We start from the raw sequence: 26946 nt of genomic DNA, 5'->3' as shown, positions 1-26946 counted from the left end.
TAAACTAGTATTTAGATCAAGCAATTGAGAGCCGCAACTAAAGATGATGAAACAAGTTGGTAAATACTTTTTCTAAGCAAACTGGTTGTAGACTTACCATTGTTTAAATTACTGTCAATTTTTTCTTATGAGGAGTGATTTCATCATTTGTTTAAAACCTAGCTTTTGACACAGTTTTTCTGAAGTCTTTAGAAATTTGAAAAAAATCCCACATGATTCTGTATTTCATGAAATACCAATATTTTAACATTTCCCTTTAAACAATAAAAAGTACTAATATGGATTATGAATGTGAATAAATTGTGAATGGACTTTTTAAGAAAGTAGCTTAATTAAATATCTGTAACCAGAAAATACATTTTTAAAATGTAGGTTTGTATAATTTTACTTCTATCCCTTGCCACATAACATTTTGTGATACACAAATGTTCTTTGTTTAGAATTTCTCTTGTAGAGAAAGCTTCATTCAGTTTTTTCTTTCCCTTTATTTATATGCCTGTGTGCATGATGTCTAAATCACTGGTCAGGAGTTCCCTGGGGATTTTCGTATCTGACTACATGGCAAGATTCCAGACCCAAAGTAAACCTTTCAGAGAGTGGGAATGAGTGGGAGGATGTCGCCCTGGGCATGGTGCTTAGGAGGCCAGATTTCCCTAAACCTGCTCTGCTGGGAGCCCTAGGAAGCCTCAGATGCAGTCTGCTGTCCAGGTATACTTACAGGGTATGGGGTGGGGGACTGTCAATTTCTGAATAGACTTTGTCTCATCCACACGACAACATATTTTAATTTTAAAGGCAAACGTCAACCTATTTAGAAAACTATAAGTGTGACTGATTCATTCATTATTTAATAACTCCGGGGTGAAACTTGAGGTGAACGGTTTCACCCTTTCATACTCAGGAGTGGAACTAGTCCTCATCCTCGGTACTGTGCACAGTCAGACCTCACGCTCGCACGCTGGGCTCCCGGCCTCCTGGCAGTGGACTTAAGTGTACCCCGCGTGCGCCCGGCCGACTCCTGTGCACACCGCCGCCGTGCTGTTGAGTACGAAAGACCCCCGAGAGGAGCTCGCAGATGACAGCCTAGCTGTTGCTGTGAGACTGACTGCGGGTGGCAGCCGGCAAGAAGGAACTGCCAGTACCGACCCTGGCGCTCCCCACCAACTGCGGCTCAGCCTCCTCTGCGGTGCCCGCCCTTCGGCATCACAGCAGCCCCTGTAGCAAAGCTAACTTTAAAAATTTAAATAAAATAATAATTTTTTAAAGGCCCGAAAACTCCGGCTCCCACCCCTCCCCCAGCCTGCCCGGCGGCGGCGGCGCTCAGTGAGTGACACGGCGAGCGTGAGCCGCGGCCCCAGCCGGGCCGAGCGCGCTGCCTGAGCGGAGCCGCAGTAGGTGAGGGGCCCGCGTCCCCGCCCGCCGTGGGCGCCGCGCCTGGCACTGATCCTGCCGGTCGCCCACTGTCGCCGCCGCCGCCGCCCGCGGGCACCATGACAGCTCTGAGCGCTGGGGTTACAGGTTGGTCACCGCCGCCAGTGCCCGGGAGGCTGCGGCGCGGCCGGCTCCGTGCCCTGCGCCCGAGGCCCGGGATGCGCGCTCCTTGCGTTCCTTGGCCGGGCCGGGCCAGGATGGCGCAGGGGCGCTGGCGCTGCGAGAGGGGCTGCTAGAGGGGCAGCGGGCGGGGGCCCCGCGCGGGGGAGGGGTGGGGAGGGGCGCCTCCACCCGAGAGCGGGGCGGTGGGGTCCTTGCCGGCCTGGCCGGGGCGCGGGAGCCGCGATGCGCCCTCCCTGTTCCTGCGCGTAGGTGTCGGGGGCGCCTGCCGCGGGATGCCCCTGGGCTGGCTTGGGAAGCCCAGGGCCGGCAAGACCTCGGGCCTGCCCCGCCTGGGCATCTAGCAGGTGTTGGGGGGCAGGTGGCTGAGGACGAGGCCACTGGGCATCACTACAACGCTGCACCTGCCCCCTCCGCACCGGGGCCGCTGCCTGGGTAAACCTCTGGGCCAACGCGCGGGTGGGGGGGTGGGAGTGGGCAGCCCGGCTCCAGCAGGTCTCTGCGGGGGCTCCGCGGCCTTGCCCCACCCCCATGCTCCTGTGGATTGCTCCTTGCTAAATGTCCCTTATGGTATTCATTGGCCTTGTTAAGCAGCCGTCATTAGGGTGGCCACACCGAACGCAAAACAGTGTCCTGCCAAGCAACACCATTTTGTCACTGAATCTTTAAGAGACCAGCAAGGATGGCCTGGCTGGGATCCCTCGCGGGGCCCAGATCGCAGATCAGGGGTCATTTTGCTGACTTAATGTTCCTTTTTCAGGATGGTGTGAGGATGCTGAACTCAGACCCTTAGTGCTTGAAATACCTTAGGATAAATCTTTCAGTTTCAGGTACAATTTTTCAGACACTGTATTATTAAGGATGTGTGAATACACGCTCACTTTCAGGCCTCAGATGGTTTTACTCTTAATCTGGTGTTCGTGTGGTCATCAGCTAGGCCCGACTGCCCTGGTGGTGAAATGTGGGTTGAGGACCAGTGACCTTTGTGTTAGTAGTTGGTGGGTAACACCTCTAATAGGGGATCAAAAATTAACAGGTGGCGATTTTGAAATATATATATATATATATATATATATGATTCATATGTTCATAACTACAACTGTGATTTGATATGGCCTGGGAGAGGAGCGGTTTCACTATGGTAGTTACCCCTGAGGCAGATGCATCTCAGGACTGGCTTTTTCAATTCAAAGATAAGGTTTCCACAGTTCTAAATAAAAATCATGGCTTCCCAAACATCTGCAACGAGAAACAGTTACTCCCTAACTGGTTGGCTTTCATTCTGTGTGCCTTTCTAGAGTCGATTTTTCGTTCTTCTGTAGTATACTTTGACCTAGCCACTGCTAAAACCAGACAATGTAAAGACAAAATCCAGCTTTGGAGAAAAACTTAAAAAGTGAAAAGGTTCAGTTGGATCCTCTTCTGTGTTCATAGAAGACATAATCTGTTTGCAGAATAAATGTGCTGTCACTGATAAGGACTATGCTAAAATCTCTACAAAACTCTAGGAGAAAGCATGTCTCATAAAATAGTGGTTGTACACTTATAACTTTGGATAGGACTTGCAAGATATTCAAAGGAGAAATGTACTTAAAAAAAAGTCTACTTAAAATAGTGTCATTTAGTTGCAATTTAGTGAACTGAAGATTTGAGTAGCATTTTCTTCTTCTTGGGTATGGCATTTCTTTGAAATGGTTTCCAGTTATTTTTTTTTTTTATCATCCCTGCATGCTTTGTGTGTGCATGTATGTGTATACACAAATGTACACATTTGTTTTATCATTTATCAATGATGTTCAGATAATTTCAGAATTTCCATAGCTGTATAAATGTATCCCAGGTCAGTCACATGTGGATTTCAAGTTTGTGAACGAAAATTCACATCTACACCTCTATATCCTAAGATAAGCTAAGCACTGGGCCAGAAGCTGGGTGGTGAGTGAGGAAAAGAGATAAACTGAGAGCCTAAGAATCCTTCAGGAAAGACAAATATGTAAGCAGGTGGATATACAGTGAGATGTCTTATTTTCTAGTTTTGCTGTGGAAACTATGATAGTGAGCTTAAACGTATTAAGAATGGTCCCCAAGGCCACACACGATGGCTCATGCCTATCATCCCAGCACTTTGGGAGGCCAAGGCAGGCCGATTGTTTGAACCCAAGAGTCCAGACCAGCGTGGGCAACATGGTGAAACCCTATCTCTACAAAAAAAAAAAAAAAAAAAAAAAAAAAAAAATTTCACCGGGTGTGGTGGTGTACACCTGTAGCCTCGGTTACTTGGGAGGCTGAGGTGGAAGTATCACTTGAGCCCAGAGAAGTCAAGGCTGCAGCAAGCTATGATGGCACCACTGTACTCTAGAATGGGCAACTGGGCACAGAGGGAGACTCTGTTTAAAAATAAAAAAAGAATGCCTCTGCCCCAAAATGTTATCAATATTTTAGAGCTTCACTCATGTTATACAATTCTTACCTGTCTCAAGGACCAGCACAAATTTTTATACCTTCAAACTCTATGCAAATGCTTAAATTTTTTTAATTGATTTTTTTGAATTTTAAAGTAACCAAAGTTGATAGAGATGATAGAATGATATAGAAAAAAGAGTAAACACCTAGTTTTAATAACCAAAGACAGATGACCACAATATCTGTGTGTTTTTTGTAGTCTTTTTAAGGGCTTGACTTCAGGTAGTTGTAATCGTGGCATTGTACAAGTTTCATACTGTTTTTTTCCATTGAATATTTATTATAAATATTTAAAATATTTCTATATAATTTTCTTACTTAAAAATTGTAAATGGCTATATAACACCATACCCAGTAAATACAGCCTCATATATTTAACCATACCTCTATCATTGGACATTTGCTGTTTCCAGTTTTTCATCATTATAAACAGTGTCCTGATAGATAGTTATAATGTAGAGATTTGTTTCTATTTTATGTTTTTCAGTATAAATATCCAAATATGTCCATATCTGTCACCTATCTATCTGTATCTTCAAATTGGTTTCCTGAAAAATTCAGATTATAATTTATTTATAATAAATTTCCAGTAATTATATCTTTGAAAAAAGAAGTATCTGAATTATTATAGAGATATATTGTGTGTCTTTAAATTGATTTCCTAAAGAATTCAGATTATAATTTTGAATAAATTGCTTAATCTGCTTTTGAGGTAAATCTACCCTTTTACAAAAAGTGTTGGTGGATCACATTCCCTCTTTTACAGAAATAAAAGAAGGTAAGGTAACATAATAATTTGGATGTTTGACCTTTGTGCTATATAAAAACTTGACCTTTACAAAAATCACCTGAAAACCAGATGCTAAAATATACCTCTTAGAGTAAAGCCAAAATAGGAATACTATAAAAATTCAAAGCTGGAAAAAAAAAAAAAAGTCAATGCAAGTTCCTTTAGAAAATTGGCTATTGTATTCAGGAGTCTAATTCTGCTTTTTGCTTTCCTTCTCAGACTTTAAGTAAATGACCAAAAGGGCTTATAGAGTGAGAAATCTGTACCCCCACAGGTAAAGGAAGAAGAAGATCTTTCTTTCCTAGGCTGCAGAATCCAAGGCTTTTCTGGTAGATTCAGTATAGATGGAACAAGACTGATGGGAAAACCTAAAGTTGAGTTCACAATTTCCTTTCTAAGAGCAGTGTACAAAGAATAAGGAAGAGAGACCCCGGAAGAGCCCCTTGGTATGAAAGAGTGAAGTTGAAAGTTGGAAGCAGGCTTTTGTAAAACAGAATTGCTTGTTTCTCCAGGAGGTCCCAGGGCAAGGCAGCCATACCAGAATATGTTCTGAAGACAGGGACTGACCCCACAGGTCCAGGGTGGGGGCAGGGGTGGGCCTCCGCAGCGGGAGTGGAAGAATTAGAAGTAGGATAGACCAGAACACTGAAGCCAAGAGAATCATTTATGAAGAGATCAAGAGTGAGAATTATTTCCAATTATGCAAAGAAAAGAGATGAAAAGAGGATGTTGTTTGTAGAGAGAATGATATAGATGGAAGACAGCCAACAGAGACACACCAATGAATGTTCTTCCTGACAGAGAGTATCACAGTGCATGGAACACAGCCATGTTTTAAAGTGAGATAAGATTCTTTTTTTCTTTTAGATTAAAAACAATCCAAATCTTCAGATGAAAATAGGTTATCATGTACCAAAACAATTAATAAAACTTAGCCAACATCTACATATAGCCTGATAAAAACTTTGGATTTTAAAACCAATAAAAAGAAAAATATTTCACCAGCATTGTGATCAAATGCTTCAGAAATTACTTATCCACAAAGAGAAAATTTAGATTAATGTTATACTTCCTCTCTAAAATTATCAGCAAACATAAAATAACGTCCTGAAAATCTGTAGTCCTGAAAAGTATCAGTAGACAATTCTCTTACATTGTAAATAAGTCAAAAATGAAAAATAAATAGGTGAAGAAATACATACTAGGCAAGTGATATCAGTAAAAAAAAAATGAGGTAGAAGTGTGTAAATATCAGAAAACAGTTCAAAAAATTGTTTGATTAAATGAGAAAAAAGACCTTAAAGTCATAAAAGTTGCTATCTTTAATACATTTATAACTACAGGCTTCCCATATATACCAATGATCAGAACATTATAGTATGCACAGTCAAAAGCATAATGCTGGCCGGGCGCGATGGCTCACGCCTGTAATCCCACCACTTTGGGAGGCTGAGATGGGTGAATCACGAGGTCAGGAGTTCAAGACCAGTCTGGCCAACATGGTGAAACCCCGTCCCTGCTAGAAGTACAAAAAAATTAGCTAGGCGTGATGGTGGACACCTGTAATCTCAGCTACTCGGGAGGGGAAGCTGAGGCAGGAGAATCATTTGAACCCAGGAGACAGAGGTTGCAGTGAGCCGAGATCGCGCATTACACTCCAGCCTGGGCGACAGGGCGAGACTCCGTCTCAAAAAAAAAAAAAAAAAAAAAGTCTGATGCTTATTTTAGGGGAAATGGAAGGGGAAGCATGCCCATAGACTCAATATCTTTTTAAAGGGTTTTGTGACCTAAAATGGTATTGGGAGTCAGCATTTCTTCTTAAGAAGTACAAAAAAAAAGAAAAAAAAGAAAGAGGATAAAGTTTTAAAAATGAAAACATGAACGAATTCACTATGATGTAGATAAACTCTAAATCTGATAGCAAAAACTGAGAGCTACAGCATTCCAATCTGGGAGGAATATTGATCTACAGGTATCTTTAAGGTAAATTAGAATGCTAAGAAATTTGAATGATGACAAGGAGGTTAGTGAAGAAATGCACTGGAGAAATTGGGTATAAAATTCCAAGATTGAAGAACTGGAATCAGACTGCAGTAATGGAAATGAAGAGGTGGATGGTAAAGATATATCCACAAAAACTAATGCTACCACATCTTGGTGATAGAAGGAAGAGAATGAAAGGGAGTCCTGGGTTAAAAATAGTTTCCGATCATCAAGCTTGGGTGATTGTGCTATTGTATTCTATTAAGTCTACTTAAAAGAAATTGTTACTGCTTTATCTTTCAGTTAACAGGGTAAATCCTTTGCTTCATTCTCTTTTCTAGCGGTTTTATCGTTATTTTGAAATTCACATGAGATTACTTCCACAGGCCATGTCATTTTGCTTCCTTTCTTTGAAGGCATTGAATGCCAATTTAAAGGTATAGTCTAGACTAGAAAATCATAACAGAAACCCCAACAAAAACTCAAATATCTCAGTTATCCTTTTATAAAATGAAAATTTAATTCCTGTATACAATGCAAGTTAGTTATTTTAAAAGTAAATTCTGAAGATCTCTGAGGAAAGAATAGAATATACTGTATATACATACAATTATAAATCAAAATTTTTGTCTCAGACTTATATTTTGCCTGTGTTGCTTATAATTAGACTCTCTTATTCTTTTCCACACAGAGCCATGACTATGCAATGTGAACTCTCTAAGTGTTCTCTTCTGAGCATCTAGGCTAGTGATGCCTCATTAATTTGGAAACAGTGATGGGAGAGGTGTGCAGGGATCACCTGAAGATGTTTTTTAAAAAACACAATGTCCTGTTTTCCACCCTTAAAGATTCTGATTTAGTATGTCTGAGGTGAAGGAGGCCTAAGCTTGAGTGTCTTAATTAGCTTGGGCTGCTGTAACAAATAGCACAGACTAGGTGGCTTAAACTCCAGACTTTGGTTTCATACAGTCTGGAGACTAAGAAGTCCAAGATCAAGGTGCTGGCTGATTCCTGTGAGGGCTGTCTTCCTGGTCCACAGACCATTCAGCTGCCTCCGCTCTTCTTATAGATTCGCTAATCCCATTCATGTGGGCTCCACCTTCATGGCCTCATGACCTCCCAAAGGCCCCACCTCCAAATACATTAAGGATAAGAGCTTCAACATATGGCTTGAGGAAGACACAACCATTCGGTTTACAGTGTTGAGAATGTTTCTGAACCTCCCTTGATAATTCATATATTAAGCAGTCTTTAGGAATTACTATTTTAAACCATCCCCTTCTGAGCAAATTTAGTGGCTTCATATTGCAAAATTAAACAACCACAAAAACATAATCTCCCTTTGATCTTCTGTTATATTTAAATATAGTAGCAAGTTTTGAAAACCACTGTTTTAAACCACCCACCTTCTTTATCTAACCTTTACAGATTCATATTATAAGATTAAACAACCACAATCAAAATAAGTATCCCCTTTCTGGTTTTTCATAATATATAAATGATAGTAGCAGCTCATCAAAATAAAATATCCAACACTGGATAATTAATATAGAGTAGGATATATACTCAGCACAGAGTAGGATGGTGGTGGCCAGGGGCTGGGAGGAGGGGAAAATGGGGAGTTGTTAATTACTGGGTAGAACGTTTCAGTTATGCAAGATGAGTGAGCTCTAGAGATCTGTGTTATGACATTGTGCCTGTAGTTAACATTTGATAGTGAATTTAAAAATCTGTTAAAACAGTTCTCGTGTTAAATGCTCCTACTACAATGAAACAAAAATAAAAATTACTGTGATGTAGGTGACAAAAATACAACCCAGTTCCCTCTCATACTGCTTGACAGTTTTAGTTTGGGCATGTAGGTGCAATGACAGTTTTAGTTTGGGCGCGTAGGGTGCAATGATAAACGGGCATTGGGGCATTGTGGCGTATACTGAATCCCTTTAGCAAACCCAATCACTTTTAAAGGCCAAAGAAAATTCAATTTTCACGATTAAAAAATAAAACAAAACAGAATCCTTGGAGAAGTAATGACAGTTTTGGAGTATTTCTAGAAATAACCAGAGAAAAATAACCTGCTGTTTTACTTTGGGATTTAGGAAATAGACTCATAAAAAGTGGGGAACCATCTTCTATTTCTAATCAGTACCTTGACAAAAGGAAAACAGAAGAGTTTGTTTTTGGAAATGGTTCTTTGAAACATTTGTTTTCCCCTATGTGGTCACCACCTTGGGTAGCCCTTGAAGTCTGCTGGGACTGGACCATGCATGCAAAATTCTGTTTTTTGCAGAGCTACATTATTTAGTGAGGGCCAAGATATAGATGAATGAGTACCCCAAAAGAAAAGTGGCAGGTGGCATTTGGAGAAGAGAGAGAGAAAGAGAGAGGCAGAAAGAAAAAGTGAAGGAAGAAGAAAGAAAACCAGGCAGCCAAATCAGGGCCTTGACTTTTGTACAAAATTAGATTGAAAATCAACCACAACAATCCTCTACCTGCAGGGGCAGGGGAGGGGGCCGCTGTTCTGTTGTGGAGACACACATTGCTGCTGTGATGCCCAGGGCGTCAGATTTTTGATGCTATCTTAGTTCTCCTGCTAACATGTTCTCTGCTGTGTTGCTGGGGGAGACGCAGGACTCCAGGCTAAGTTTAAGAGAGAAAACATAGAGCTGCTGCCTTTCCTCTGAGCAGAGGCCAGATTACAGGGAAAGATGCATCCAGCTCATTGAAGTTCACAAGCTAAGAATACCTGGAGGAGAGGCTTGCTTGAGAGGGCCCGGAAGGACTGGCATTGCAAGTCTAGTGGCAGGCATGCTCTAATTTGGTTTCATTACTTAGACATGGAATAGGCAGGAACTTGGAGACTCCCATCTGTGTTCTCTGGGAAAGAAGACTGTTCTATTTACAAAGCCTTGAAAGGGTCAGACTGAAAGAAGACATGGACAGCAAAATATTCCTGGGGTGGAAATCAGAAACACCTGGCTCCCTCGTGGTTTCTCACAGCTAACCATGTGACCTCAGACAAGGCACTTACCTTCTCCAAAACTCAGTTTCACCTGTAAAATCAGAATAACAGAGAGAGACACTTGCCTCATTGGGGCATGGTGAGAAATAGGTAACAATTAGCCTCACACTTAATAAACCCTCAGCAAATGTTAGGTGTAACTTGTTTAAACTGAAAAATTTTTAAATGTTTTACTTGTTTCAAAGAAATTATAAATAAAACACATCATCTTTGTGAACATGTACAGAAGTTCATGTTTGTGAAATGTACAAAAGTTCTTAAGGTTAAAAAGTGAAAGTCAAATGCTTCACCATTTCTCTCCCTCCCTCCCCCTACCTCTGCTCTCCCAACAAATAGACTACTTGGATTCTAAACTTGCTTCCAATTCATGTGGGTCTGGGCATGTTTGCCTCCAATTTTTAATCTCTGTAGTGGGACTAATACTAAAAACTACTTCAGAGAGGTGTTAAATGCTTAGAATAGTGCCTGGCATGGAGTAAGCTTTCAATAATATTTGTTCTCATCTTTCAAGTTAAAAAAATGAATACATAATATCTAAGCTTGCTTCTATTCTATAATTATGCACAGTAGTTTATGGACTTTCATTCTACCCTGAGAAATGATCAAATGCATAAAAATCTGAGCAGTGTCAAGAGTATTAATCACTTTTATCATTGGAAGTCACTTTGGATATCTATTGCAAAGTCCCAGACAGAGGAGAAATCTTTTCTGCAAACTCTAAAATGTGTAGTCATTCCCTCTGAGAGTATCCATAAAGGAGTTTACCACCATTCAGGATATTCCAACACATTATGATTGGAAACTTACAGAGTAGATGTTGTTTTTATCAAATAAACAGTCACCTCTTGATAAACTTTTGATAGAGAATTTCTATTTTGTCTGTATTTTCCTTGCTAGAAGAACAGAGAATACTACAAAACAAATCATAACATCTGTGTTCTGGGCTTTGGATTTTGGGTATGACAGAAAGACTTTCTCAATACATACCTTTTAATTGCTCTTGCACAATCTCTGTAAAAAAATACTTTTTTTAGCCATGTATCATAGGTGGAATCTATTTTTTAGTTTTCACATTCTTAGCCTAGTCAGTCAAGAAATTAGGAGACAAAAACTAACTCTAGGAAGTGAAGAAATCTGTCATTTTAGGAAATGGAGAAATCTGTCTCTTCACTACATGGGGTGAGATTATCAAATGGGAGTTAGTAAATATGTTTTACTCATTATTTACCAAATTTAGAGAAAAAAATAATGAGGTATAATAGAATATTTCTAGGATTCATCCTCAAGGAAAAAGGAATAATAAATGGATAATACCTTCAGAAACCTGAAAGGGTCATTTAGATAGATTTAATGAGAGGTTTGATGATTTCTGCCAGAAAAAAATTGACATTTTTATAAGTGTGCGGTGAGAAAAATCATAAAGTGAGTCAGATAATAAAAATGGATGCAATTTCAGGAGATAAGAAATGTCTGTACTATTTGCACAAAAAATAATTCATGCCAAGAGTTTGTAATCACCAGGCTATATGATTTAAATATATCGAAAAAGTCATTTTCTCATTTCCTGTCCATTCTGTAATATACTTAATTTTTGATTCAATAGTTCTGTCAGGCACATTGTCCCATCTTGTCTCTGTGCCTCAGTTTCCTCATCTGTAAACTGGCTCTTGCGAAAATTGAATGACATAATGCATATTCTTTTTTCTTTTTTTCTTTTTGAGACAGAGTCTCACTCTGTCACCCAGGCTGAGGGGCAGTAGTATGATCTTGGCTCACTGCAGCCTCTACTTCCCAGGCTCAAGTGATCCTCCCACCTCAGACTCCTGAGTAGCTGGGACTACAGGTGCATGCCAGTACTCACAGCTAATTTTTTGTATTTTTTTTTTTTTGTAGAGATGGGTTTTCTCCATTTTACCCAGGCTGGTCTCCAACTCCTGGACTCAAGCGATCCACTGCCTCAGCTTCCCTAAATGCTAGGATTACAAGTGGGAGCCACCACGCATGGCCTGAAAATGTATGATATTATTAAACAGCCTGGCACATAATAACCCCTCAACCAACATTTTTGTTAGAAGGACTCTGTTTTTGCATGACAGTAAACGTAATTTGGGTTGAAATCAACCAGTGAGCTCACTATTTTAACATGGAAATTCTCATGTATCCCAAAGCACTTTTTCATGGGGTGTATGTGTGTGTGCATGTGCGTGTGAGCTACTGAAGGCTATTTTCTTTTGGAGAAAGCATTCTGAGTAGGAGATAACATTCATTTTTCAGCAACTTCTGTTTTTAACACTTTCCCTTAAATTGTTGTGATGATTGAAATCTCAAGGCAGTCATTGAGCAGCCCCTAAATGGGAGACAGCAGAGTTGCTGGATTCTGATCTGGAAAGTGCCTGGTGCGTGTGAGAGACTGTGGAGGCCGTGAGAGGTGACCTCATGGAGGGAGAGGAAGAGCGTGAGCACGCAGGACACAGATGATCTGGGCTCAGAGAAAGAGGGGAAGTTCAGACACTCAAGATGCACAGAGAGGACACTCAGCTGGGCAGAGGGAGGTGCAGGTATCAGTAACTCTGAGGTTCAAATGTGCCCTGGGAATTGGAAGACGGCAGAGTGGGCAGGGATGGTGACACATGAGGCAGGTGGATGGATGTTGGATGACAGATAATAAGACACAAATATGGGGTATTTTTTCCTAATTGAAACCATAGCATAAAATGTATGATGCTACATTCATTTGCTCTGAATGAACATGTCTTCTGTCTGAGAAGGAACTTGGCAAACAAAATCGACAGTCAAACTTTACAGAAACAAGGCCATCTTGCTGTTAAGCATCGCCTTTTGTCAAGTTTTCATTGTGGTGTATTGAGGTAAAACTGAAGATGTAAATGTGCATATAGGGAAAGGACAGGAAGCTCTTGTTCAAATGTAGATTTTAGTGGTTTGTTGTTTTGAGTTCTGTGGCTATTGGAACTAAAAAGAGGAAGAAACAAAAACATTTGAAATAAGAATTGATATTGTAATGCCTACATTAACAAATTGGTAACATCAAATACATGTGTCTTCAAAATATGGGGTAATGCCTTTCTCAGATACAAATTTAACACTGGGAACCTAATCTGGAAAGCTGAGCTGATATAACAGCTCACCTTGTAAGGCCTTGCACGTATACATATGTAAATGAGCTATGGGACAAGAAAGACAAGGAAGGGGCACAGATGTTTGAAGGTAGTGTTTACTTACAGTTAGGATTTTCTGCACATGTGTATTTATTGACAGAGAATGTTGTTCACAGAATATGGCTAGATTTTAAAAATCTGGTTACAAAACCATGTGTAAGCAGCCATTTAAAAATAAATGTATGCATGGAAAAATATATATGGCAAAAAAAGTCCTAAAAGAGATACAATTCATATCCTCTTGGAGAGTAAGCACCCTAAAGAAAATTCCACGAGAGACCATAACTAATTACTACTTCATCTGCAGCCCCTTGTTCGGTGGCAGACACAATGTATGTGCTCAACAAATTCTTTGCAAAAATGATTGAGTCTCTAGAAGTGGAATCCCTGATGGCTTCCATTTTTGTTTCTTATTTTGTTTATATAGTTTTTCTAATTTTTCTACAACAAACCTATATTACTTGTGTTAATGAAAATTAAAAAAAATTGAATTACTTTCTTCTAACTTAATTTAAGGTTTAAGTATTTGAGATCTAGGCAAAGAAAGACCAGTCAGCTTTCCTGGATTTTTGCATGAATCTCATTATGCCCGATAGCACAGAAACATGTTGGGAATCCACTATTCAATATTCCTTGCCTAGGGAGGTAGTATGGAGCTAGCAGTAAGGTACTGAAGGAATAAGAGAACCACTAGATGGAGGTTGAAGAGAAAGTGCACCACACTAGAGGCTACTCTCTAATTAAAAGAGTAGCTTTTAATTAATCAGCTACTCTGCCTTTAAATACAGCATGTTGTCTTCCATGTCAGGAACATGGAGGGAAAAGACCTAGTATGTTTTCTTCAATGTTAAATCCACATCACTTAACATAATGGTCGGGGTAGTCAAAAAACAAAACAATTATGCAAACATGAATGAATGAGAAACTTCTGCTAGCAATGTTGGTTAGTTTCCCAAAGACATGAAAGTCAGAGTTTCAGGTGAAGAGTTCCGGAGATGTTATTGAACATTTTCTTTTCTTAATTTCCTTCTCAGACTGTGCCAGGGATACTAAGCAAAGAGATAAAAACCTACCATTAAGTGTGTATGTGTGTCTGTGTCTGCAACAGGGCGGTTGATAAACAATTTCACCTGCACTCCTAAAGACCCCACAGTTTATGCACAAAAGTTATCAGAAGAGTAGTTGTTGGTATTGACGTATTGACAACCTTAATAACACCTAACGATTAAAAATGAGTCAATGACTTCTGTCTTCTTTGGGGCTTTTTAGAATGAAATAGATGCTTCGATTTTATACAAGTTGTATGTTTATCTTCTCACATCTTTATTCCCAAATATTAAGTTTTTCAGTTATAACAAATAAATCACACACATAGACAAAAAGTCTTCATGAGTTAAGTTATGGAATTAGGAAAGACTGATGTGGGATTGGCATTGGATAACAAAGAGGACATGGCTTGGATAAAGGGTTTGGATTAGTTGAATAAAGGTTGCAGGATGGTGAATAATGGTATGTTTAGCCAACCTGAGTGCAGCATGTGGTATGAGTGTGAAAGGAAGTGCCTGTACAAATCAGTGGGACTCAGGGTCCTGCAAACATTAGGTTAAATAGAGTACGCAGTTTGTAAGCTTCAAGAATGCCTTCATATTCAGTGCTATATACCCAGCACATACCGCAGTGCCTGATACCACAGTGGATGCATAATATTTGCTGTGTGAATGAATGAATGAACAAATGAGTGAGTGAATGAGAAATAAGAAGATACACTGAGGTTTTCTGGGCTACAAAAGAGACCTACAGTGTGTTTGGAAGCTGATTTTTTAATATAAAAGAGGGAACATTTTGAAAGGCATCCCAGACCTGAGGGCCCATGCCTACCCAGAAAGGAGTCTAGAAATGGGGATAGGTGAAAAAGGCCATTGTACATATATGGAATGAATGAGCAAGAAAACAACCCACTGCTGAGAGTGGGTGCAAAGAGAACCTGCTGGGCCTTCCCGCTGCACATGGGGAACCTGAAGAGTTCAGAGCAGTAGGGTCTGGGACATGAGAGGAAGGAGAAAAGCAGGATGCCTGGCTCATGTCACTCTCTCAGGCTGAATCTTCATTCATGATGGTGTTGGCAACGTCTTCCTACATCTGCGGGGGAAGCAGCACCGATACCGCTCTAAATTAGTAGCTGGACACAGATGGTAATGGAAACTGTAACAACAGGTAATCACTTAAGGGGTTAAGTAGAGAGGGCAGGCAAGAAGGGCATGCTGTGAACCATAATTTGGAAGACAGGAGAAGATTCAAAAGACTTTAATACCGAACCCAAGAGAGCTGCAAGGAAAAGAAATGACCCATAGTGTTGCAAGGGTGTTGCAGTTGAAGAAAATGGAACATTTTAATTTTAATACCGTGAAGAGGGGGCTGGAATGAAGTAGGGAAAGTATATACCAATAGAAATGAAATTCCTATCACAGAATACAAAAACTGGATCTTAACCATTTAAAACAGCAATGAACATGGGGTGAATGAGTTTCCTGAGTTGCTATAAGCTGTTTCTAAGTAAAAGATTTATTAATGGACACATTGTGACTGTGCAGCCTCTCTCCCGATATTGAACTATTTAAATACCAACTACTTTTAATAAATGTCGGAAACCTTTTGAAAGCCATGTTTTTCAAACTTTGTGTACTGTCTTATGAAGGACACTTCAGTAAACAGAAAAAAGAGATATTGGTGTATAAAAACATAATAATGATAAGGCTCAGATACACAGGAGCAATTTCCTATCAAAATAATAAGCTTACCTAGGATACTTAAATATCCCTACTGGTTTTTATCAGAGGAATAATAGGTCTGCTGTATGCAGTTTTATTGATTCAATATGAATGAAGGCATAAAACAATATTTCTGTTTGCAAAAGAAAATTATTCCAATCAGCCACCTCAAATTAATTTTGAATTCCTCATGTGTTTGTAACTTAAATTTATTTCACTACTTGAATGCTTTGTATAATATTTAGTAGTGTTAAATTAAATCTAGAGATCCAGGAGCCAGTTGTTGAGTTTTTAATGTATGTGTGCATTAGCCAGGTATCTTTGGAGCTTAGATCATTTCTTGGGCACTGTGAGATTTGGTGGCACCTGGGAGCAGGTAAAGTGAAGGTAAATGTGAGTGACAGCTAATGTCATTCAGTTATAATTGCACTGTTTTGGTTGGTCAGATATAACCAAAGTGGGAATTTTTAAAAAACAATAAATTCTGGACATGTATTTTTCCAGATAAACAAATCCATAATCAAAAATCATTTTTGCTTTAGGTGGCATATTGATAATAAAGGTGCATGGGATTCATATGCCCATTGTCTCCACTGCTCAGTGAAAGAGGAATTGTGGACAGATCTGTAAAATTCCTTATATAATCTTAGAAGTGAAACCACTCTTTTACTTGATCCTTTGTACTGTGTCATCTTGAAGGATTTCTAAAAGGTTCTATCTACACTCAGTATCTGGATGGATAGGAGACTGTCATTGAAGAGGCATGTCAAATTGAGGCCACCAGATTTCCTTCCCCACTACCAGTAAATCAGAGAAAAAAAAACCACTTTAAATACTCTGCATATATTAACATGGGATATCAAAGAGTCCCAAACTCCAATTATATAACATAAATTAATTAGTGCAGCCTACTGCAAAGCCCATATTCAAACTCAATATTCAGGGCAGTAACAGCCTGGAAATACCTAGCACGTCTTCAAGCCAGTTAGCTTGTTTTCTTCTGGGAATAGGAGGTGAATCAGTCCGTTTTCACACTTCTATAAAGAAATACCTGACACTGGCTAATTTATAAAGGCAAGAGGTTTAATTGACTCCATTCTGCATGGCTGGGGAGGTCTCAGGAAACTTACAATCATGGTCGAAGACACCTTCTTCACAAGGCGGCAGGAGAGAGAAAGAGTGTGTGAAGTAGGAACTGTGAAACACTTATAAAACCATCAGATCTTGTGAGAACTCACTCACTATCATGAGAACAGCATGGGGGAAACCGCTGCCATAATTCAACCCCTCTCTCCACACATGGGGATTGTGGGGATTATAATTCAAGATGAAATTTGTGTGGTAGGGGGACACAGCAAACCATATCAGGAGAGTTAGGCAGAGATACCTGCCCAGGTAGATAAAGGAGCACGTAGTGATGGGGGTAGGTGCTCAATACAGGCAATCAGATTTGGAGCTGCTTTGTTCTGAGTTTCTATGTTTTATTCTCTTTTCCAGTAAAAACTGCATCTGCGCGCACGCGCGCACACACAGACACACACACACGCACACTACAAACATGTTCTTGTTCTTGTACTCCAGTGAGGACTAAGTGGCACCCATTGTCCTTGGTTAGGTTTCTTTCTCTAGACCCATGGAGCACCAGATAGGAGAGCCGGTGAACCCGCCTGATGTTAAAACTGCAGTGCTACGTTTTCCTGACTCGGCACAGCTGTGCACTGCCTGAAGCGCTCTTTTTCTCTCTTACCTGCCTTGAGAAATTCTCCTAATAGTCCTGAGCTTCAGCATGGTCAACTCTAAACCCCTTACATGTTGTAGTCAAACAGAGCTTATTTTAAATTTCAAGTTTGCTTGGATGGCCTTGCTCAAGTTATTACCTGCCTTGAGGCTAGCTTTTCTCATGCATGTGTAAGAAAATGAGTTGTTTTTGTTTTTTTTGTTGTTGTTGTTAGGGCTGTTGTAAAGATCAAATAAAATATCATTACTAAGTGTCCCAAACATAGTATATGTCCATAGCCGTTAGTTCTTCGCCTTCCTTTAAGACTCAATCCAGGTGTTAATCAAATGGGAAGTCTCACAGTCGACTCAGGGATCATCAGGTACCACCTGCCTTTATAACAATTCTTCTCACATTGTATTGCACTTATTTGCTATTTGTGTCCTGAGGGCTGACATATAATAGCCCCCCTTCAAGTGACTGCTGAGTTGTGGAAGACAGTAGCAATGGCCATAGGGAGGTAACGTCTGTCACAGGATGTAGATGTTTCAGAATTGTGGAAATTTAAGCAGTTAGCAGGCATCTCATCTCCCACCTCAATGTAATTTCATGAAAAATTTACTTCAGAGTAGCTGGAAGAATTTAGATAATCACTGCATTCATAAAAAAAAAATCGCCATTTAGAGGAGGTTCTTCCCCCATTCTTTCTGGCCTCCCTCGCCTCCCAAGTTGGGAGATCAACTTGGGACTACTGTTGGAAGTAAGAGACGTCTGTGAATGTCATATTAAATTAACACTGGGAGAACCATGGGGAAGATCTGTGCATTTCATCTGTGTTAGTCAGCAGTGTTCTAGCACAAAGCACCTCTATGTGGAGACAGCTTTAGGTATAAGAGCATACATCTAAAAAGATTTTCCCAAGAATATGTCTGCCCTAAGAAGCAAACCATTTTACTCTAGCTATTCTAAATCACTAGCCTCTAAACTGCTTTTGAAGTACATAAAATAATCCATTGCATTGGGAGAAAAAAAAAATCAAGCTTCTATTGGTATTAATTTATGTCATCCTTTTAAAGTTTCTATTTTCATATGTTTATTATACACTATGGAGTAGAACACATGTATGCCTTACAAATAAGTAGATATATGTGGGGAACTCAATTTTTTGATGAGGGCAAGATGGTTTAGATGACAAATACAACTTTTCCTTTTCCCAGACTGTGGTTTTGTGCTTGCTCACCAAAGCTAACCTCAGCATGCTCAAAAGGAAGCAGAGTTCCAGGGTGGAAGCCCAGCCAGTCACTGACTTTGGTCCTGATGAGTCTCTGTCGGATAACGCTGACATCCTCTGGATTAACAAACCAGTAAGTTTCTTCTTCGAGTATGGAGAAGCACATGTGGATGTGAGAGAAATGTGATTGACAAATTCAAATATCATGTACCTTTGGCTTCGAAATGTCTGAGCTGCAGTAGAATATGGATGAGGTTCAGAGTCTGGAAGTACAGAACAATTCAATGAAATAGTGAGATGCTGCTATGAGTTACTCACATAGGAAGATGCACTGGGTGGTCTGATCCCCTCCCCTCCCCACGCTGTGCACCCTGTCCTCAGTCATGTGGTGTAGCGATGATACCACTTCTCAGGCTGATCCAAAGCTGGGGTCCAAGATGAGCAACCTGTTCTTAATGAACCTCCTTTACTTGTTATCAACATTCCTGAATCCGTGAGACAATATGCACGTGTTTGGAATTAAAGGTCTCTTTCTGATTTGCAAATTTTGAGTAAAAGGTCAATGAGATAATGGATGATATCTCTGAAGAACTTTGTCACCTTCACTGCCTAATTAAGTTGATGGGGATTTGAGAAGAACTGCTAGGCCAGGCACGACTGTATGCCAGAAAGCATAGTAACCAGAACTAAGCCTGACAGGCATGCATGTCCATGAGTGCTGGAATCTCAGCTCTGCAAAACCAAGCAGGATCAACTCTTACTCATCTCATGGTTGACGCTGAAGTAACAAAAGGAAATGACCTGTTGCCTCTTGCAGTGCTTGTCTTTCCCCCAACCATGATACACATAGGATCTGCTTGGACTCTTTGCTGTCCTTCCCAGTCGATCTTCCTCTAATCTGCCCTCCAGATTACTTCCCCTGCCTGCTCACATTTCTTTCTGTATTTCTATTTTTATTCACATCACGCTTCTGCTTTATAATCATGGAAGCATCCCTATCACCTTCATTGCAAATTAAAATATGTTAGTGTGACATTCCTGCTTCTTTTCATTCAGGACCTAACCTGTCCAGCAACTGCTCCTTTCCTGTGTCAGCACACCGTCCACTCGAGCCCCATCAGCAGCCTCCTACTCCTCTAGGCTCTCTGGATTCTTCACATTGCTTTCCCTTGCTCGTACTGCTCCCTGGCCCCAGTGACCCTTTCCCAGCTCCTCTGATGAGTCAAATCCTCCTCATCCATTAGGACTGGCTGAGATGTCACCTCTGGCGTCCTCCTCTGAAAGGCTTATTTCCGCCACAGACAGAATGTACCTCTCTTCTCTTTCCACTTAGCCTGTTTTATATTTGTATATAAATATAATGTTATCTATAAATAACTGTATTTTTAAATATATATCATATATTATGTGTATATTTACATTATATACATTGTAGATCATGTGTATATTTACATACTATATATATATTTGTGGATCTATTGTCTCAGGTATATATACATGTTATATACACATACATATAAACATATAACAGGTTATAAGTATATCACATATGTACACATTACATATACACATATATGTTATATGTGTTAACACATATGCATATTACCTACACATATAAATGTCACGTGTATATAACATAGATACATGTTGCATATGCATATACATATATTATATGTATGTATAATGTGTACATATATGTATACATACATGCATATAACATGTATATGTAATATGTATATGTTATATACATTAGACAATATACATAATATATGTATATTATGTCTTATCTAGAACATGTTTTATATAGTGTTATATAATGTGACATGTTTTTGCCTCTTGCAGTGCTTGTCTTTCCCCTAACCATGATACATGCAGGATCTGCATGGACTCTTTGTTGTCCTTCCCAGTCAGTCTTTCTTTCTCTAATCTGCCTTCCAGACTACATGTGTTTACATGTATATGTATTTACACATAACATAATATATACATACATATAACATTCTATGTGTATATACACACATTTCATATATGTATATGTGTGTGTATATATATATATATATAAAATATATTCATAGGTGTTTTACTTCTTGGACTGCAAAGCAGGAGTCAGAAGTGTGTTGCTTCCATATTTTGTTCTCCATTCCCAGCATTCTGACACATAGTAGGCCTTCATTCATACTTAGAGAATTGAATGGACTAGAGAATGAAGCACCCCTAACTTTTTCTTAGTGCCCATCTTATTACAGAGCTTTCTATGAACTTATGAAGAAGGTAGTGTAAAAGATGTGGCCTTGGAGGCACTTACTAAAATTAATAATTCTTCATTAAAATTCTGTCTTTAAACTAAAAACGTGTTTGTTGTTGAATAACTTATATTTGGAAGCTCTTTTGTATAATTAGATTCTTTATGTTGAAAGTCCAGATGGGGCTAAATTCACACACCAATGTTTATTGAAGTGCTTCCAAATTGCAGGAAAAATACATCAACCTTTAAAGTAAACTGAATCATCAGTGGCTTATGTGGTATGGAATTAGCAGCATAATATCTTCATGTAAATATTATAACTGTCAGATAAATATTATAACTCCTCAGCTGCAAGTGTCTGAGTCTCCTGAAAGTTCTGACAGTCTTTTCTATTTTTCATCTTAAGTGTTTGCTAGTATATATAGCTGCAGAATCCATCTACCACAAAACTAAAAATTTTTTCAGAGTATTAAAGAATTATCATAATTTCATATATGTCCCAGATAGTCAATAAAAACATATTTGGATTATGTTTAAGAATTGTATACTAATTGATTAACTGGTAATATTAATTGTGGTGGGTTTAACTTGGAGATGCAGTGAAGTATTTTTTTAATCCTAGATACTAGTTTTCATAATAAAATATTGAGTATGAGTGATTGTATGTCCTGTATATATATTCATGTTAACACACACTTATCTTTAATTCTTTCTTCTCATTTTGGGGTTAAAGAAAATCTTCAGACAGCAGACATGCCTCTAGTGTTGCACAGAAAGTTGTTTTGTGGAATTTTGAAAGACGTCTGGGCTAAATTTGTGTAAAATATGTTCTCCAAAATAAAGAGAAAAATCTATGCATTTTTTAAAATGTAGGATGAGACCAGATTTTTAAAAAGTTTCTTTGTATTTTTATACAAAGACTTTATATATAAGATACAAATAGAAAGGAAATTCTAAATATGGGATGTGTTATATATCAATTCATTTAAAAAGCATTTCTTAACTACTATGATAGGCCCTTGTGCTAGATGTTAGGGAAGTTATGGTAAATATAGTATGCCCCTAATTCTAGGTACTTATAGTACAAAAATGAAAAAAAGTCATGGTACATCAAGTTCCTATGTGACTAAATTACAAACACATATTTTAATTGAACCAGAATCTTCCTATATTGTAGTCTGATGCCTAGGAGGTTATCAGATGTTTGGGAGAGCCTGATCAGGTTCCGTCTAGGCTTTGGGTCTTTGTAATGCATGACCACAGAAATGCCTCCACCTTTCTGTCTTAGTGTGTTTATGTGGAAAATAGGTGCCTTGAGAATCAAATGATATAGAAACATGTGAAAATGTTTATAGCACATTATATGCACTTAGATGTTAGATTTCTTCTTCTTCACCTCCATATTAGTAAACTATTTTAACCTCAGTATCATGTTTTCCACTTAGTGTGGTTCATAATACAAGTTTGAGATATCAGTTATGGTGCCATGTAGTAACTCTGGACCATCATTGCAGTGGGTTCACTCTTTGCTGCGCATCTGTGCCATCATCAGCGTCATTTCTGTTTGTATGAATACGCCAATGACCTTCGAGCACTATCCTCCACTTCAGTATGTGACCTTCACTTTGGATACATTATTGATGTTTCTCTACACGGCAGAGATGATAGCAAAAATGCACATCCGGGGCATTGTCAAGGTGAGCACTTCCGTGTCATTTAAACTAAGAACCTAAATGCATTGAAAATCTTAATCCGTTTAATCATATTTTCATGTTCATTTCAGTAAAACAAAACATCATTTTATCTTATACATATTGAAGTCCTTTTTAAAAAGGCATAACTCCAGAGATTGGGAGAAATTGTTACATGAGACTATTTTAAAAGTTAAATAAATTTTATAAGGCAAAAACTCTTGGAATATCTGAGAAGGAACAAGATGGTTCGAATGACTGTGTGAAGTCTGGAGTAGGGCTATTCATGCCACCTACGGCTGAGCCCACAACCCGGCACAGGGGCTGGCCCAGAGAAGCACCTTATTATTTGTTGACTTATGGAGTGCAGAATCAGAGTCACATGATAGAGTTAGAGCATGATATTATTGCAGCATGATGTCATTTACTTGATGTGTTTTGAAGATACTAAACGATGAAAAAAGAAAAAAAAGGACGTGAGATGGAAAAAATGTCTGGGACCAAAAGGAAAATAATGTGTCATGTGAAATTAGTACCAATTGGAAACAAAATAAATATAAAATGTTTTAAAAGGAAAAAGAAAGGAAAAGAAAAGGAAGAAAATTTCTGTCACTGGATATCTTTTCCTTCCATAGCACTAATCTTTACACAGGTTAAACATATGTAGATGATGCTGTCCCTAGAGTATTTAAATTGTACTATTTGGGGAAACAGTAATAGCAGTGCAGATTTTAGGGTTTGACAAATGACAGACGACTCAGATCCTAGTTCTTTCACTTACTGGTTGTATCAGCATCTCAAGTTAGCTAATTTTGGTGGGAAAGTGTTTTATTTTGTACAAGGATTTTGAGAATCTACTCAGACAATGTATAACACATAATTATTGGTCAATTTCATTGCTTCCCTTTCATACATAATTCATTGTGTGCCGTCCTTGAAAGACAGAGATCATAGACAATGCATTAGCAGGTTCATGTTTAACTTTTTATTGTGGACTTTAAAAATTTACCCCAAAGTATATTACAGTTATAATGTGAATCCCTGTAACTAAACATCAACAGTTATCAATATTTAGCCAATTCTGTTTCATTTTAAAGCAAATCTGAGAAACCAAGTCATTTCAGAAATAACTCCTTTTGTATTGGTGACTGATAAAACTTTCTTTTTTTATAACCACCATACCATTATCAAATATAACAATATTTTATATATGATAAAATATTTGTAACAAGACTTAGCAATAATTCCTTAATGTAGGCTAATACTCAACCCATATTCATATTTCCTGAATTGTCACAAATTTTTTTTATAGGTGGTTTCTTCAAATCAAGACTCAGACAAGGTTTGCATAGTATATTTGATTGTTTTTGTTTTTGTTTTTGGGATGGAGTTTCACTCTTGTTGCCCAGGCTGGAGTGCAATGGCGCGATCTCAGCTCACTGCAACCTCTGCCTCCTGCATTCAAGCGATTCTCCTGCCTCAGTCTCCCAAGTAGCTGGGATTACAGGCATAAGCCACCACGCCAGGCTAATTTTGTATTTTCAGTAGAGATGGGGCTTCTCCATGTTGGTCTCGAACTCCCAACCTTAGGTGATCTGCCCGCCTCAGCCTCCCACTTATGTTTCTTAAGTCTCCTTTAAGTCTCTGTAAGTCCATTAAGTTTCAGCTTTTCATATCCTGCAAAAAATTTTCCTATGTCATGGTCCATTGGAAGACATGCGTCTTTTGTCTTGCGGAAGATTCTACATTTGAGATTTGGCTGATTGCTTCCAGATGGTGCTCTTTAATAGTTTCTGTGTACTCCATGTTCTCTGAGCTGCTTTGTATTTTGACCAGCAATGCGCACAGGTGCTTCTTTCCCACATGGTCACCGCAAAATGTGTCAGACTTCTGGATATTTGCCAGTCTGAAGGGTGGGAACCGGTAATCCACTGTAGTTTTAATTTGCATTTCCCTTTTGAGAGTGAGGTTAAACGGGATTTTATGTATCAAGAGCCATTTTTAAGTTACTATTTTTTCATTCAATTTTGGCCACTCTGTGTGTGTTAGAAGTATCAGCCCTTTGTGATATAAGTTGCAGTTGTTTTTCCCAGTTTGCCATTGTCATTGGCTTTGTTCGTGGTTATTTGTACCATACACAATTCTTATCCAAATCATGGACAAACTTTCTGTTGTCTGCATTTTATGTCATACAGGAGTGTTTTGTAGGTTTCCTCATATAGATTTTGCACATTCTTGGTTATATTTATGCTTTGGTATTTTATTTAATCATTTTGTTATTTGTATGAGGTCTTATCTTCTATTACATATTCTAACTTGTTCTTTTAAATGAAGGCTGTTGGTTTCTATACATTAATATTATATTCCGCTACTTTACTAAATGTTGTAGATTCTTGTATTCGTCATAATAGTTTTTCCACTAATTCCTTTGATGCTTCCATATCATCATATCATATTCAAATAAAGAAATATTTGTCTTTTTCTTTCTAATTTTTATGCCCCAGTTGCTTTTACTTACTCAAAGTAAAATAAATGAATTGACTAACACTGCCAGTAAAATTTTAAATACCAGTAGAGGTAGTGAACATTTTTGTTTTTTTTTTTGTTTTTGGTTTATCTAGAACATCTCTAGTGTTTCTTCATTAACTAGTTTGAAAAATTGGGGTTTGAAGTATGTATACATTATCAGATTAAGTGAATAAACATTAATTTCACATTTTGAGAGTTGTATCATGACTAGCTTTTTAATTTGTCAAATGATTATTTTTAATTTGTCAAATTATTATTTTTCCTTAGTGCTTGTAATAGAAGAGATTTTTAAATATTGAATTATCCTTCCATTCCTATAAAGAAAAATCTCTACTGGGTCAACATACATTTTTATTCTATTTTAATGTACTGTTTTGTTATATATGTTATTATTTTCCTTATTTTAAATTTGGTCTAATCTTTGTCAGGTTTTGATATTAGATTTTTCATGTGTATGGGTGACGGGCATGTATGCACACTATAAAATAGTCTGAGCACTCTCAGAATTGTTTTCACTTTAAAAGTTTGGTATCGATTCCCTGTGAAATCATCTGGTCCTGTTGCTTTTTTGTGGGGGTTCCTTTGCAGTATTGCCTATTTCTTCTATGGAAATTGTCTGTTTTATTTTTAGTTTTATTTTATTTTTTTTGTTTTGTTTTGTTTTGTGTTGCTTCGTTTTGTTTGTTTTTGCTTTTGTTTTTTCGAGATGGAGTCTTGCTCTTGTGGCCCAGGCTGAAGTGCAGTGGTGCAATTTCGGCTCATTGCAACCTCTGCCTCCCAGGTTCAAGTGATTCTCCTGCCTCAGCCTCCCGAGTAGCTGGGACTACAAGCGTGTGCCACCATGCCTGGCTAACTTTTTGTGTTTTTAGTAGAGATGCGGTTTCACTGTGTTGGCCAGGATGGTCTCAATCTCCTGACGTTGTGATCTACCTGTCTTGGCTTCCCAAAGTGCTGGGATTACAGGCGTGAGCCACTGTGGCAGGCCTATGTCTTCGTTTTTTGGTAGAGACAAGATCTTGCTCTGTTGCCCAAGCTGGAGTGCAGTGGTGTGATCATAGCTCACTGCAACCTCCAACTCTTGGGATCAGGAGATCTCCCACCTCATTCTCCCATGTAGCTGGGACTACAGGTGTGTGCCACTATGTGTGGCTGATTTTTAAAACTTTTTTTAGAGACAGGGTCTTGCTATGTTGCCCAGGCTGGTCCCCAACTCCTGGACTCAAGCGATCCTCCCACCTCGGCCTCCCAAAGTGCTGGGATTACAGGAGTGAGTCACCGTGTTCAGTCAAAACTGTCTGTTTCGGACTTGCTTGGTCTATTGGGGTCTATTTGGTGAAGTATATTTTCTTAGGAAATTATCCCGTATTTATTTTGTTTAATTATTTGGTAACATAGATTTGTGTAAATAGCTTTTCTTTCCTCTATTTGATTTTCTCCTAATTTTGTATTTTTTTTGTTATTTTGGTTTATCATTTTGTTGTCGTTAGGTTGGCTAGTAGTATTTTTTGTTTGTTTTGTTCTATTTTGTTTTAGGTTAGCCAATTTGTTTGCTCATTTTGTTGATTTTTTTTAAGAATCAGCTTAATTAACTTAATTTTTGTTTTATATTTATTAGTTTCTTTCTTTGCTTTATTTGGTTTACTTTGTTGGTCTGTTTCTAACTTTTCGAAGGTGTTTGTCTCACATTTTCATTTCTTCAGACTCTTAAATCTGCTGCTTCCTTGCCTTGTGGTTAAAATGTTAACCACAAGGATAATGTTAACCGGCAGCATAAAATGTT

At 38.6% G+C, this 26946-nt stretch overlaps 1 protein-coding gene across 1 annotated transcript in view; it reads left to right on the top strand.

The window, feature by feature from the left end:
• The first annotated feature begins 609 nt into the window (after positions 1–609).
• The window catches only part of NALCN (sodium leak channel, non-selective), a 364348-nt gene continuing 338011 nt past the window's right edge, over positions 610–26946 (top strand). Inside the window, exons 1-3 of the mRNA XM_054446842.2 lie at positions 610–708; positions 18688–18834; positions 22461–22643. Of these exons, the coding sequence (XP_054302817.1) occupies positions 691–708; positions 18688–18834; positions 22461–22643 (348 nt within the window). The 5' untranslated portion in view covers positions 610–690. The remainder of the gene's footprint in view (positions 709–18687; positions 18835–22460; positions 22644–26946) is intronic.

This window comes from Pongo pygmaeus, chromosome 14 (assembly GCF_028885625.2).
Source record: "Pongo pygmaeus isolate AG05252 chromosome 14, NHGRI_mPonPyg2-v2.0_pri, whole genome shotgun sequence".
NCBI lineage: Eukaryota > Metazoa > Chordata > Mammalia > Primates > Hominidae > Pongo > Pongo pygmaeus.
Note: the sequence above shows the minus strand (reverse complement) of the source record. Positions and strands in the feature narration are given on the sequence as shown.